At 33.4% G+C, this 13,301-nt stretch overlaps 1 protein-coding gene across 1 annotated transcript; it reads right to left on the reverse strand.

Moving 5' to 3' along the window:
- Window positions 1-3,400: 3,400 nt before the first annotated feature.
- Window positions 3,401-8,613, reverse strand: LOC120153813 (regulator of MON1-CCZ1 complex-like). Its single transcript, XM_039165684.1, has 12 exons — window positions 8,406-8,613; window positions 8,062-8,321; window positions 7,017-7,170; window positions 6,605-6,714; window positions 6,425-6,512; window positions 5,996-6,331; window positions 5,774-5,848; window positions 5,418-5,682; window positions 5,065-5,257; window positions 4,402-4,510; window positions 4,110-4,289; window positions 3,401-3,612 (listed from the first exon to the last, which is right to left on the reverse strand). The coding sequence occupies exons 1-12, from the start codon at window positions 8,571-8,573 to the stop codon at window positions 3,433-3,435; spliced, it is 2,118 nt and encodes a 705-aa protein (XP_039021615.1). The 5' UTR covers window positions 8,574-8,613; the 3' UTR covers window positions 3,401-3,432.
- Between the last annotated feature and the right edge of the window lie 4,688 nt (window positions 8,614-13,301).

Consider the following 13,301-nt stretch of genomic DNA (forward strand, 5'->3'; position numbering starts at 1 on the left):
CTCTTTCAAATTTAAAAAAAAAAAATAGTTGTTTTGTAACTGATGGTCAACGAGCAGACGGGACAACGGTCAACACAATCACTTAGAACTTGTCACCTCGAAGTGAAGAGTTTTGTAGGATAAAATTTAAAAAAATTAAAATTAAAAGAAAATTAAATTTATTTATATTTTAGAAAATACATAGTAAATAAATAATTGCAAAAAATAAATTTTCACATGAAAATTACAAATAAAATTTATTTATATTTTCTAAGTTTTTGACGATGTCGCGGAGTGGTCGAATGATAATGTCGCAGGGCTCGTTGAGTATGTCGGGTTGTATGCCTTAATCGTCATCGTCGTCTTGTCGAGGAGGTGTACTTAACACACTCTACAATCCACCTTCAAAATATGATGATGTATTCATGACATTTGACGCCATCATTGTCGTAATTGCTTCGACTTGACTGTTACTTTGTTGACCATATAGGATTTGGTCCCACTCACTTGCAATCGTATGTTGTCGAAGATGATTGAGTGTATTGTGATGCATCTCATGAAACTCCAAACTAAGTCGGTCGAGTCTCGGTTGAAGTATGATATGGAGGATAGAAACCAAAACTAATATGAGATGCATAATAGTATTATTCACCTGCAGATGTTGAAGAGGAAGAAGACAAAGACAATGCTTTATTCTTGGACTTGGACTTAGTGCATGTAGACTGATGATATTGTCATTCTCCCCTCTCTTTCGGTGTCGTTTAATTTGGAGATAGGGAGAATAGTCGAATCTAGGTCCAACGGTGTAATATCGTGATCGGGGGGAGCGATAGTTCACACTGATTCCATAGGTCGATGTAATAAGTATGCCTCACCGACAAATTTTTGTTATACTTCCCACGCGTATAGATTGTATGGAGCGCGTCAATATCAACCATTTGCGTAAGAATCGACTGGTGTGACGCAAACTGTCTCATCACTTTATCAGCGGTGTGCTGCTCAACAATCGCATAACACAATAATATCATCACGACACACCATCAGTGGGACCCCTCAAAAAATCACCCTGGCAATAACTGGTTGATCTCGTCGTCAATATACGAAAGCCAAGAGAACTATAAAGATTAAAGATCAAAGTTAATATATATAAATTTAAAAAGATTACAAAAAAAACCCATATATCATATCGCATATCGACCGACAATATCAATCATCATCCGTATATCTCGTGCAATGGCACCAGCCAACTTCGTCTCGGATATTTTATGACGCCATCTAAAATATTTAAAAATAAAAATATTATAAACAAATAAAAAATAATTAAATTTAAAAAATTTAAAAAAAGTTAAGTAACGAAATTAAATAATTACCTTGCAGCCAACGGAAACTCGATCGAGGGTGATGTAATTGGCATCAAAAACGAAAATTAATACCAAGCCCACGACTGTAACAGTATTAGACAACCTGCTACATCAGCTTTTTCGACCTGGCTAGACAATTGCAACCTTGGAAAGATCCCGATACAAAAAGGCTAGAATGTCGAGCCTCAACTGGTATTATGACACACATCGAAGTCTCGTAAATATTGCAGATACTGAGTGTGCGCCAAATTAACGGATTTATCCAGTAATAATACCCCTTCAATCACTTGGAGAAGAAATGCTCGAGATATGAAAATAATCTCCGCCTCAGTACACTCGGTTGTCACTTGAAATTTAGATTCCAACCATGTTATCCGTAACCGATAGCCCTCGATGACGTCGGGTGGTGTTCATTTTCCCAAAACTTCGTAGACCAACGTCATGGGATCATAAATATTCTGGCTCACCACGGGGGCTCCATTCACAGGAACACCGAGTTGATAAGTGACGTCTTCCAAAATAATCATCGCTTCACTACTCGAGAAATAGAATATGTGAGTCTCGAGCCGCCAACGTTCAATCAGAGCCTTAATCAATGTCGAGTACAACTTGAAGCCACATACATATATGGTCGAAAATAGACCGGATTGCTACAGGTATATCAGTATCCGCTGATGCGACTCTCTGTATGTCATTCCCCGCTTACGAATATTCTATTCATTGTCCGGCTGACGTTGGATCGACGAAACATGGACGTTATCCAGGCGCAACATATATTATCGAGTTGTCATTTTTCGAGATTTCACACGTATGTTTTTTTTAATTTTTTCAGATTCAGGGTTTGATGAAAAATTAAAACCCCAAACCTCTATATATAACCTTACTCTCAACGGATAGAAATTTCAAATTTCTGACTGAACTCGTCATCTCGAGATGACGAGTTCCAAGTGACTGTTGCCCCGTCTGTCTGTTGACCAACGACTACAAAATGACTATTTTTATTTTGTAATTAAAAAATAATATTTTTTGAATAGACTCGTCACCTCGACGTGACGAGTCATATTAATGATAATAAAATAATGATCTAGATGAGGGCTCACTACTCAGAAACCATTTAAAAATAATATTCGAGAGTGACGAATTCCATGCGCACCGTAAAAATTATCATATTTTACAAAATAAAAGGTGACGAGACTCAATACCCTAAATAATTAACTGGCTTGAGGTATTAGGCAGAAGAAACCTTCAGTTTCGGCCTTTTGGGTTCCAATGCTCCCTCATTTGATCCCACTTATCCTTTTCTTAAGGGTAAACTCCATCCAAGGTCACTTACTTGTGGATTTTGTAATAAATTTGTCATTTTTTTAAATTATAAATATGTCTCTATATCATTAAATAATATACAGGATATTGTTATGATTTGCTATAATAATAATAATTTTAATCTTTAAAATTTATATATATTTTTAATTTAATCCTAATCTAAAACAATTTAATTAATTTATCCGAATAAAAATTCTTTACATTTAAAAAATACATAACTTTAGTTTGTTTCCCCCCCCCCCCAAAAAAAACATTATATATATATATTTTTTATATAATAACATTTTTAGAGTAATTTATTATTATTTCATGACATAATGAATTTATTCAATTATTATTTTGATTGATGACCTCACTGGGTTTAGCAGTATCCTAAGAGAAAATACTAAAGTTGATGAAATTTTCAAATATTAAGGATTAAATTTATTATATTGTTTTGAATTATGACAAGTTTAACTGAGTTCATAAATTCTCGAGATTAAAAATATTACTATATTGAATTAGATTAGACGTATATTTCAATTTGAACGACAGAATGGTTTGTTTGTAACAAGATTTTAATTGAATAACATGTTCATAATTTTTAAGAATAAAACGGCTTGTCTTTATTAAACTCATAATTAAGTGGCATTGAGCGAAACTTTTTAAACAAAGAAAATAAGATTTTCTGCCTCTATCTACAATTTAGAGATTTAGTTTTAATCCACATTCATTTTTTATGTTCTACGTTTCCTATAATTATGACTGCCAATTACTCTCTTGTCATGTCTCATGCAATGACTGAAGAAGAGTTCATCTCATTCAGAATGCCGTAGTACGTAAAGAAATCCGAAGTGCTGCGGAATCCAGGAATGAAATCTGAAAAGAATCTCAAAACTGCGGCCGGATGTTGGGGGTCATTGGAGGTAAATGCTGCTTCCAGAAATAACGCGGGCCGAATGGTAGTCACCTGAAACAATTTAAACTATGATTTGATGAAATTCCATATGTTACTCGGATTCAAGTGCATGTTTTTAGATGTGCATATGTGCTGAACACGGGTATGCTTAGATTATTCTACGTTTTCCATGCATTTGGAGCATCCTTAGAGGGTCAAATCCGGACATGGGTATTTCAAGGAAATGCCATCAAATACCTATATCTTTCCAGCAATTTCAAACAAATAAAGAATTAGGTAACAACCTAATATTCAGAAATATGCATAGTTACAGCATGGGAAATCTGAAACAAAAACCACCAAACATAAAGCGAATTTACCGACATTTTGGTGAAACCAGACAAGGTTGCTTGTCCAGGTAATGAAAGCCTAAAATATCTCAAAGAACTTTAATAACTATGGCCGGATGAAGAAATATTACTCCCCCAGTTCTAGATTCATAAAATTGGCATTTTAAATAAACAACTAACAAATTTAATTTCGGATGCAGTCATCTAATGAAGGATTACCTTATGCTTCCGTGCATAACGTAAAGCTTTGAGATAATATCCATCTTGCACCAGTAACAATACATAATCCTGATGTAAAGAAAGCAGTCTCAGCATATCTAAGCCCAGTTTCCTAATTTGGAAATTTTGACGACCAGATTCTAGCAGCTGTAAAGCAACTTCTTTCGAGGGCTCAATAATCTGAAACAGAAGAAATTGAACTCTTAAGAAATCACAATCTATATTCAAACGTCAGTACTTTCATTCTTTTCCAAGGAACACTTATTGCGAAGGTAAAAAGAGACTTGTAAACCTTGTTTATGACAAACAAACCAAGTTCCGCATGTTGCCCGCTGCGGGCCAATAGTTGAATAGTTAACACGAACAGATTTGGATGCACTTTGACCTTTTCCAAATGGGCACTGCAGAAAGTAAACACGCAAGATTTCACAGAACAAAGTACAAACCAAACTCACCTCCTTTTCATACGAATACCATAACCATGTAGGTCAATAAGCAAGGGTTTAGCTTAGTTTATGTATTTGTTAGACCATGCATTTAATATTCTTCTACCTGCTCTTGACACAGTTATACTTTGCTTTCCTTTTCCCCCAAAGCATCATTATATTTATAACTGCTCTAAAAAGGAAGGGTGTAGCTATATAGTTTATTTGATGCATATATGTACACACATATATTATAAACTTCTAAAAACTTTCTAAGGCCACATAAAATCTGCTGCTCAGTTGAAGGGTAGGCCAAGGACTTCCTCACAGTAACCGGGACATGATTTATTGAATAATCTATGTTTCTATTGACCACATAAATGGTTAAGAAAACATGATTTGACAACAAGTTTATCCACAACAGGGAGGCTTGTTTATATATCCAGAATATGACTATAGTAGCCCTTAAGAAGATTGAAGTCCATTTTAAGAATCCTTTATAATTGTTATACACACTAGTCCTAAACCACTTCAAATGATTACCATAACTTCGAAAAAGTTCAAGAATAATGGAAACTAGATAAGAAGGCTCTCCAGTCATCTCTTCCTTGATAGGAGCAAAGACAAATCTGTACATCTCATTAGGTGAAATTGCAGGTGAAGTGAGCTGAGACTCCTGCTGTTCAGAAACACTAGCATTTGTCCAACAAAAAAAAAGAAACACTAGAATTTAACGGATTATGAGTGGTAGAACTTTCAGCAGCCATATCCACTTTGCCACCATCAAATTGAGTATCATTTGAGCTGATTTTTGATGGTTCAAAGCTGGAACTGTCCTCTGTCTCTGAAGATGAATAATTTGAAGGCCTACCGACAGATACACTGTTGACTCTGGAAGCAGATTCGTGTTGGACAGATTTTCCAAGTCCATCGGTTCTGCCAGTGTTTACATCTATGCCTTGAAATGGGCCACTCACATTTGACACACTCGAGGAGGTCCTTTCAGTCTTAATTCCCTTGAAATAACTGCCATTTTTCAGAGAGAGGGAATATGAGGTGACTAAAACATCCATTGCCTTGGCAACCATGGCGATAGGTCTGCATTCTAGAATCATTGTTTGTGTAATTGCCAAACACAGTTGTTTAGCCTGAAATATCGAAACAATATATATTAACACTAGTCAATGATTATATCACCCTTCATTGTGGAAAGGGAAAAAAAGTCAGCTGAGAATTGACCTTGTTGGCTTCCAATTTCCGTCTTTGCATGAATTCTAATATTGATGGAACTTCTGAGGAACTAGCAGAAATTGCCTACAAGGAGATAAAGGGGGCAATTATGACGAGAATTAACTACAACAAATTATAAAAGTATGACCAACAAGACTTGCCTCCAAATCCAAGTGGATTTTCCATAAACCATTATTTGCAAATTATAAAAGTATGACCAACAAGACTTGCCTCCAAACCCAAGTGGATTTTCCATAAACCATTATTTGCAATATCACAAATAAGGTCGGGAACCAAAAAGGTCCAGCCATCTCCATAAATAATTGCTTCGTTATCATTTGAATCAGAGGTCTCCAAACTTTCACTTTCTTTGGTGCCGGGTCGAGATGTAAAATTATCGGATCTTGGAAAGCCCCTCAACAGTACTGGAAGGGGAGCAGATATGGGAGCCCGAGAATCTGAAAATATATCATACAGTATAACGACCTTTGCATCTACTTGGTGCACAAGTAGCACGTTATCAACCACACTCACAGAAACCTTGCTCGAATAAATTGGTAATGAGCCCTGCAAATGGAACGAGTAAGGTTATGATTCCAACACAACCAATTGAATGAAGCCTGTACCAGAAAGGAACTAGGAGTTTCGAGTAACACTTACCTGTTGGATAATAGCATCACGATAAAATCTATATGAATGCAGTACCATTGAAACTCTATCAACTTGCAAGCAGTATATTCTCCCATAGCTGCCAAAAGTATAAAAAGCATATATAATAAACATATATATGATTTAGCAAGCAGTATAGTGTACCAGCAAAAACAGGTAAAAAAACCATACACGGTGACGATATAAACATCTTCTGATGCAAGGACAGGCTTACTGATAGCTTCAGATTTAGCCATTACCATCTCAAACTTTGGTAATCGAATAATTCCAGCAGATGAAAGCTGAAGATAAGAGATAGCAACATGTCAAATCATTGAAATTAGGGGCAAAAAGGATCATAATCTATCTGTACTGATCATTAAAGGCTCCCTATCAGAAGAGAGTCCGGCACGTGAATACTACAGTCATGTGCACTTAGTAGTTGAGTAATTTCATTTTTTTTTTTTTTTTACCATTTTCTCACATTTACCACCAAGACCAATTTCAATGTTAACTTTCTTGCATGGTGCAACCATTATCCAGCCAAAGTAGAGCAGATCTAAGAGCATTCTAGAAATTGAGCTAGTGAAGCTCATAGCCATACCTGAAATCCATGGAAAGACTTGCACTGCATTCCTGAAGCAAGAAGTACCAATCTGCTCTCGTGCGTATAGACATACCAACTAACAGCCATTGTCTTTGTCTCAACTAAGGCAAGTGACTTCGAAGGATGATCATAAGCAAACAAGTCCAACCCACTGCAATTAAATTCCATTTCAGCAAATAGAGTACATTAAACCTTTGCTGCCAATAAAAGTAGAAACATGGTAAGGAAAAATATAAATAAGAATGCAACATAACTCAAAAAGGTAAAATAAGGATGATTATTTTCAGCAACACGGACAATGGTAACTGCATGTCTAGATGATTGACTTGGTATTAGGATGCACAATCCATTTAAGTTGCTAAATGAAATTTAAGTGTATAAAATATAAGGAAGGTTGTTGATTTAGCCGTGGGAAATGATCTGGATCCATACTAGAGCCGTATCTCCCCAAAAATAACTTTCAAACTTCATTCTCCTTCGTGGTGGTACTGGTAATTTTTCTAACAACAAATATTTTCAGAAATAATAATCATTTTCCTCTCTCTTTTCATACTCATCACTTATGTCTTTGGTCATGCAACAAAGACAGCAAAGTTCCGTGCATCAATAGAAAAAGAAAATCCATGGTGCCATGACTGAAACAAATGTTCTAAAGCTTCTGCACCTGGTTGCATGACCTGAAAGAGTATCATTGCTATAAATAACAAGGGTAGGATAAAGTATGATTAGGTGATAAATAGTTGGTAACTACAAATTTCACACTCAAGCTTAGTTCGAGTGCTATGGGTGGGTAAAAAAAGTGGCTGGTAATAAAAAAATTCTCATAAATAGAATAAAACAAGAAGCTTATACATTAGATATCCAAGTCAGAGTAAACTAAGCATTCAGCTTCAAAGAAACATTCCTATTACATGAAATTTTATTCCTTTTCAGAAAAATCATATCTCAATTGAAGCTGAATTCTTACATAAAATATTAGTTTAAGATATTCACAATGACAAAATCGTTAACCAATGTGCATGTAAAGGAAGCTTCTCCCTACCCGGTCTTCACAACTACAATATCACATGATGGGCAATCTGTCCAGAAAAACCACAGTATACTCTCTGACTCGGACATGTACCTTTGAGTTAAAGCTTCCCCTGTTTCTCTATGCAAAAATTGTATAGAAGTGCTGAACCGTTGGACTGCTATAAGTTTTTCGTCTAGAGAAAATCGGATGGAGTGGATAGGCCCTTCGGTTATTGAGTCAATGTTAGGGGCAGCATTTGGAGAAAATGGAGAAGTTTTCCATGAAAAGACCTGTGCAGACAGCAATGTAAAATATGGAACAGCAATATAAAAAAAAAAAATCTACCACACTATTTAACTTCAGAACTATCAGACCTGGTCAGATGTAGGAGAGAGGAGCAATTTATTTCCATCATCATAATAGAAACCCCTTGACCCAGGAATGTTGTAACGAAGAGGGGGATATTGTATGAAAACATGTGACACGGCACCAGAACCTAAACCACCAACACTGGCTTGCGTACTTGAAGCTTTCCCAGCCATTCTTCAAAGGTTATGTTGTATTTTCAAACTCAAATTTCTAGAGAACAATAACACAGAAAATGCACAAAAGATAGTAAGAGTAAAATAAAGAATGAATCAGAGCTTAAAGACTAGCATAAAAAAATAAACAGAAAAGTTCATCGGATTTAACTTATCATACAACTTTCAATCCCAAAGCTCAAAATGTTACACCTTTCCACGGAGCTGAAAACCAAAACCTTTAATGTTAGCACACTTTTTAAAACGAAGAAGTTAAGTTACTTGCAACTCAATTATCTACCACAGTATACTTCTTTCTTTTAATATATAAAAAAATGTTTCTAAGCAATCATAGACTATAGATACCGTATTCTGCACGCAAGTCTTCAGTGCAATAAATTCTTTCAAACACATATCACGTTCAACTTGAATTTTAGCTGCAACACAAGCCCGTATTATTTTGCCTGCAAAGACAACATTTTAGTCAAAACAATGAGCAATGTGAAAAGAGATTTCAACAGCATGTTCAAGCAAAAATATCTTTAAGCAATTATGCATTTGTTTGTTTTCAAGTTTCAGCTTCAACTACTCATTATACATAAACTTAAATCGTAATGCAAAAATTGGAAAGATTGATCGAGTGATAATTGTTCGTTGATTGATGAATTTAGGGTTTTCAATTAAATTGACAACAAAGAGTTTGAAAAATAAAAATCAAATCCGAGAGATTGATTACCTGAGCAATTCAAGCAATTCAACATTTTTATTACGCGGGATCCAAAGAACAAATTTCCGCTTTTTTTTGGGTACCGAATCTAAAGAGTTGGTTTTTAAACTACGAGGCGAGTTTACTTCTTCAACTACGCCCAACGGTCTTCAATCTTCATCTCGAAAATTAGGGGAGGTAGGTCGTAAGGCAAGCAACCGCCCAAGGTTTCTGGGTAAACTATGTAGATACTCTCCCAATTATAAGAAACCTTTTTATAATCACCTGACTTAATAAAAATAATAAATTGACCTGTTAAGAAATAAATGACTTGACAATTAACAATATTGATATAATTATAAATTTAATTATTAATTATTATATATTATTATAGTATAATCTTAATTCTAGAAATTTAATCATCAACATTTAAATATTATATTAATTTAATTTCTCTTATAACTCTTTTTTTTTATTTCTTCTCCCTTCCACCATCTTCTTACATCATTCAAACTTGATACCATTTTGTTTAATGCATCTTTCGTCGTCACTATTGTCCCTTTGCTTTTCCTTCTTTTAGGTGGTGTATTTACCACCACTTATCGAATACCACTATTGAACCAATCTACCATGGTCAATGTTGAAATGAAACCCAACACCATCACCATTAGACAATCAAACATGGAATGATAAGTAATTATTCACCAACCAAACCATTTACAGCTTCCTAAATAACTTATGGCTACTAAACACCATAAAATAAAAGCACTAATCAACCCAATTCTTAGACCCAAATTATAGTTTGTTATATCTTCATAATTTGTTACTTCGATAAATTAAGAAACTTAATTGTTACAATCTATAAATTGAGTGACTTAGTTATTATAAATGATAAATTGGATGACTTAACTGTTACATATGATAAATTAACTTGATTATTACAATTGATTGATTGAGTGACTTGATTATAATTAAAATGTTACTGTCTATTTCATTTTTAATGATAAAGCGATGCATCTGTAATAATAGATTAATCAGTTTGTATTTTTTTATAGTTTGGCGATCTATTTATAATCTTACTAATAATTAGTTGACCGGTTATGTATTTTACCCATATATAAATATAAAACATGTGTTTCCAGCAAATGGGCTAATATCTTTCTGTTTAATAATATATAGGCTTAAGATGTCAGTCCAATCACATTTACATATAGCATATTTATGATTAATTACTGTAGACATCCATTTCTGTACAGAGCTTATTTAGTGTATATATATAATAATATAGTATAATTTTTTTGAAAATAATTTTGGAAAAAGTGTAATATATAATTTTGAAAATATATTTTTGAAAACATATATAATATATAGTTTTTTAAAAATTGGTTTTGGAAAACCTATAATATATAGTTTTGAAAACACATTTTTGAAAACATATAATATATAGTTTTTAAAATATTTCTGAAAACATATATATAATATAATTTTTGAAAACATATAATATATAGTTTTTAAAATATTTTTGAAAACGTATATATAATACAGTTTTTGAAAACGTATTTTTGAAAACGTATTTTTGAAACATATAATATAAAGTTTTTTTAAAATATTTTAGAAAACATATAGTATATAGTTTTTAAAATAAATATAGTATACATATTATTTATATATATTATTTATTATATTTATTATATTGTTATTAATATTATTTTTTATTTTTTTAAGGTTCAATAAGTCCAAAAATCCAAAGTCCAGGTCAAAAAATGAAGGCCAACCGAGCCTGCAAGCCTGACCCAGCAAGCAGACCCGATGAGAAGCCCAGCCACAAGCCCACCTGACCCAGTTGGCAAGTTTTTGAGCTCAAGAAGCCTAATAGGTTAGGGTTTCAACATTTATCAAAGACGCGGCAAGCATGACAGTCGTTGGATCGGATCAATTGATCCAATGGTCCATAACAAATCAGGAGACCCAACAATCACTGATCAATAATGCGTGAAGGTCACGGGCCAGCAACCGACCAATATTTTCGAGGCAGCGCAAATCGAAGTATGATTTTAAAATCAAAACAAAACTTGGAAAATATTTTCCCGAGATACCCGACCAACATGAATGGCAGCAGGCCCGAGTAAAACAAAGACGATGGAAACGTCCCCCGTTATGATCGGAAACGGCCCCGTTGGGGGCTATATAAATACACCAAGAGAAACCGAATAGAGGACATGAGATAGCAACACAGAAACATAAGCACGAGAAACCAAACGAAAAGCATCGAAGCATCAAGAATCCCAATAATCAAAGTAGTAAGAAACAAAGCATCAAGCCAAATAAAACATTCAGTATACTACCAAAAAAATCATAAAAAACCAAGTTTAAGCCTAAGTTTTTGCTAGGAAAAACCGTCGGAGCCTGAAGAGTTGCCAAATTAAAGGTAAAAAAAATGAAACTTTAAATATAGATCTACGTCGATTAGGGCATTTTGGGGTAATCAGACTTTGATTTCATACTCACGGGGTTAAGAGGAACATTTTGGTTAAGTTTGTTTTTTCGGGCCACCGGAGGCGGTGGTCGGAGCGGCGGTCCGCGCGTGGTTTCTCGTCGGGAAGTGCCTGGTATTCTGCCGGCTAAGGGAGGGTTGAGAGAATATTTGAGAGGAAGAGTGAAAATGAATGTATTTTCTAACTTTTTTGGCAATTTATAAGGGAGACCTTGATGTAATTAGCAAATATTTAAATTATTTTCGCAGTCCTTTTAGTTTTGATGCGTAATTCATTTTGGACACCTATTGTAATTTTTCCCTTGGATTTTGAATTAATTCAATTTAATCCCTATTTATATTTTTCACATTTTGCAATTTGGTACCCTAACCTTTTTGTTTCTCCTTGCAACTCACTTTTAGCATCAATTTGATCCAACGACTTCAATTTGTTCTAATTTGATCCTTTAAATTTTTATTTATTTCTTTATTTCTTTTTATTTATTTATTTTCTTTTAATTTTAACATGTTCTTCATTTTTTTATTATTTTTAAACATTTTTTTTATCTTTTTTTTATTTTCTCTTTTAACTTTTTATATATATTATTTTTTTTTCCTTCTTTTAAAATTTGATATTTTCTTCATTTTTTTCTCTTTTAACATTTTTTTAACTTTTTCCCCTCTTTTTGATATATTTAATATTTATTTTATATTTTATAATATAATGTTTTTGACTTTTTAAGGGCAATTTTATTCGATCAAAGGTAAGTAATTCGGATCGAATTTTAATTTTTAATTTAACTTTTAATTTTCGCAATTAAGACAACCGTGAAATTAAACTGGTACCGAAAGGGCAGTACAAGGGTGCTAATCCTTCCTTGACTGTAATCGACTCCCGAATCCGATTTATTTTTGGTAAAACGCATATCAGGTAAAATGGTAAATTAAGGTGTTCAGCCAACCTAATTTGTTTAAAATGATCAATGGCGGCTCTAACACGTTTTATTTAAGTCGAAGCTCAATTCCGAACCCACCCGAAGGACGGTTATGACAATTACATTAAAGAAGATCCCCACATTATCATTCATATTTTAATTTAGTCCTTAAACACTTAAATATTCCAATTAGAATCTTAAAATATCAATAATATATCAATCATATCTTTTGATTTATCGAACCGACAGTCTAGGAATTAAATGTCAGCTTAAACTTAATACGAATTATATTAAAAATATGTGTATATATACTACACCGAGTCTCCGATAGCTTATATCTAATATGTTAAAAAGAATGTTCATACTCTAACAACTATATTAGATTAATACCCATTAATACTTTATATATTTAGCATTAAAGAATGGGAAACTCTAGAGTGAGAATCTTAAAATAAAGTAAATTTAAGTGACAATCACATTAGACATTATCAAATTATATAAATGCTGCAGTTTATATAATATTTCGTGTAATATCTAATTATTTAAAATATTATTAAACTAGATGAATAATAACAATTTTATGCGAGTATTACTCACAAAAAATATTATCAAAATTATATAACAATGTATATATT

This window comes from Hibiscus syriacus, unplaced genomic scaffold (genome assembly GCF_006381635.1).
Source record: "Hibiscus syriacus cultivar Baekdansim isolate YM2019G1 unplaced genomic scaffold, ASM638163v2 tig00111105_pilon, whole genome shotgun sequence".
Lineage (NCBI taxonomy): Eukaryota > Viridiplantae > Streptophyta > Magnoliopsida > Malvales > Malvaceae > Hibiscus > Hibiscus syriacus.